The sequence below is a fragment of the Protobothrops mucrosquamatus genome, unplaced genomic scaffold (genome assembly GCF_001527695.2).
Source record: "Protobothrops mucrosquamatus isolate PMUCROS unplaced genomic scaffold, P.Mucros_1.0 scaffold4437, whole genome shotgun sequence".
NCBI classification, from domain to species: domain Eukaryota; kingdom Metazoa; phylum Chordata; class Lepidosauria; order Squamata; family Viperidae; genus Protobothrops; species Protobothrops mucrosquamatus.
The window spans coordinates 30755-31583 of NW_015390348.1; the positions used below are offsets into that span (position 1 = coordinate 30755).

Here is an 829-nt window from a genome sequence, read left to right on the forward strand (position 1 = left end):
TCTCTCTCTCTCTCTTTCGCTCTTCTCTCTCCGGCCCGAACGGAGTTAACAGCTTTGTTGCGTTTTTACAGGCGGCGTCCTGCCTTGAACTCATGCACGCCAAGCCGAAAGGGAGCCAGTCCCGCAGCGCGACCTAAGCGCCCGGACCCCTCGCTCTGGGAGAGCCGTTCTGATGCTTGCCGCTGCCGCCAGCGGCGCCGCCAAAAGCCGCTTGAACGCACCACCCAGCTCCCTCACTTCGCCTCCTCTCCGAAAGCTAGAGAGAGAGAGAGAGAGAGATCCAAAGAGGGTTTGTTTTTCTCCCTTACCTTTGAACTGCCAAGGCTGTTTTCAACTTCTGGCGTTGAGGTTTGGAGCAAGCCTGGGTTGCTGCTGCAGCGTTCATCCTCTGCTCTTGACATGGTGACTCTGGCTTGGCTGATTTTTCTGGTTCTATTTGGTGTTAGTGAGTCCCTCTTATCTTTTTTTTTCTGTGCGTGTGTGTGTGTGTGCGTGTGTGCGTGCGTGCGTAGGTAGCTGGATAGTTTACTTTGCTGTCTTCTTGCTTGGATCTCGTTTCCAGAGGCAGGGCTGGTGGGTTCAGCTCCGCTAGTAGCAGCTATACTTTCAATGAACTGCTCCACTGAGAAGACAGACCGATGCGCTCACTGCCCCTTCTTTTATACGCCCATCCAATGGGCATGCTCAAACTTACAGGCTTCAAGGTAAGTCAGCCAATAAAATCGCAGAGGTTATCTAACCCTCTCTGTCTCTCTTCCTCCCCCCCCCCTTAACCTCCTCCCATTTTACCCTCTCTTGAGATTTCCCATTTGGAGCAAAAAACAAAAAA

At 52.6% G+C, this 829-nt stretch overlaps 1 protein-coding gene across 1 annotated transcript in view; it reads right to left on the reverse strand.

The window, feature by feature from the left end:
• IGF2 (insulin like growth factor 2) overlaps window positions 1-461 on the reverse strand; it is a 17620-nt gene extending 17159 nt beyond the window's left edge. Inside the window, exon 1 of the mRNA XM_015828379.2 lies at window positions 309-461. Within this exon, the coding sequence (XP_015683865.1) occupies window positions 309-401 (93 nt within the window). The 5' untranslated portion in view covers window positions 402-461. The remainder of the gene's footprint in view (window positions 1-308) is intronic.
• Between the last annotated feature and the right edge of the window lie 368 nt (window positions 462-829).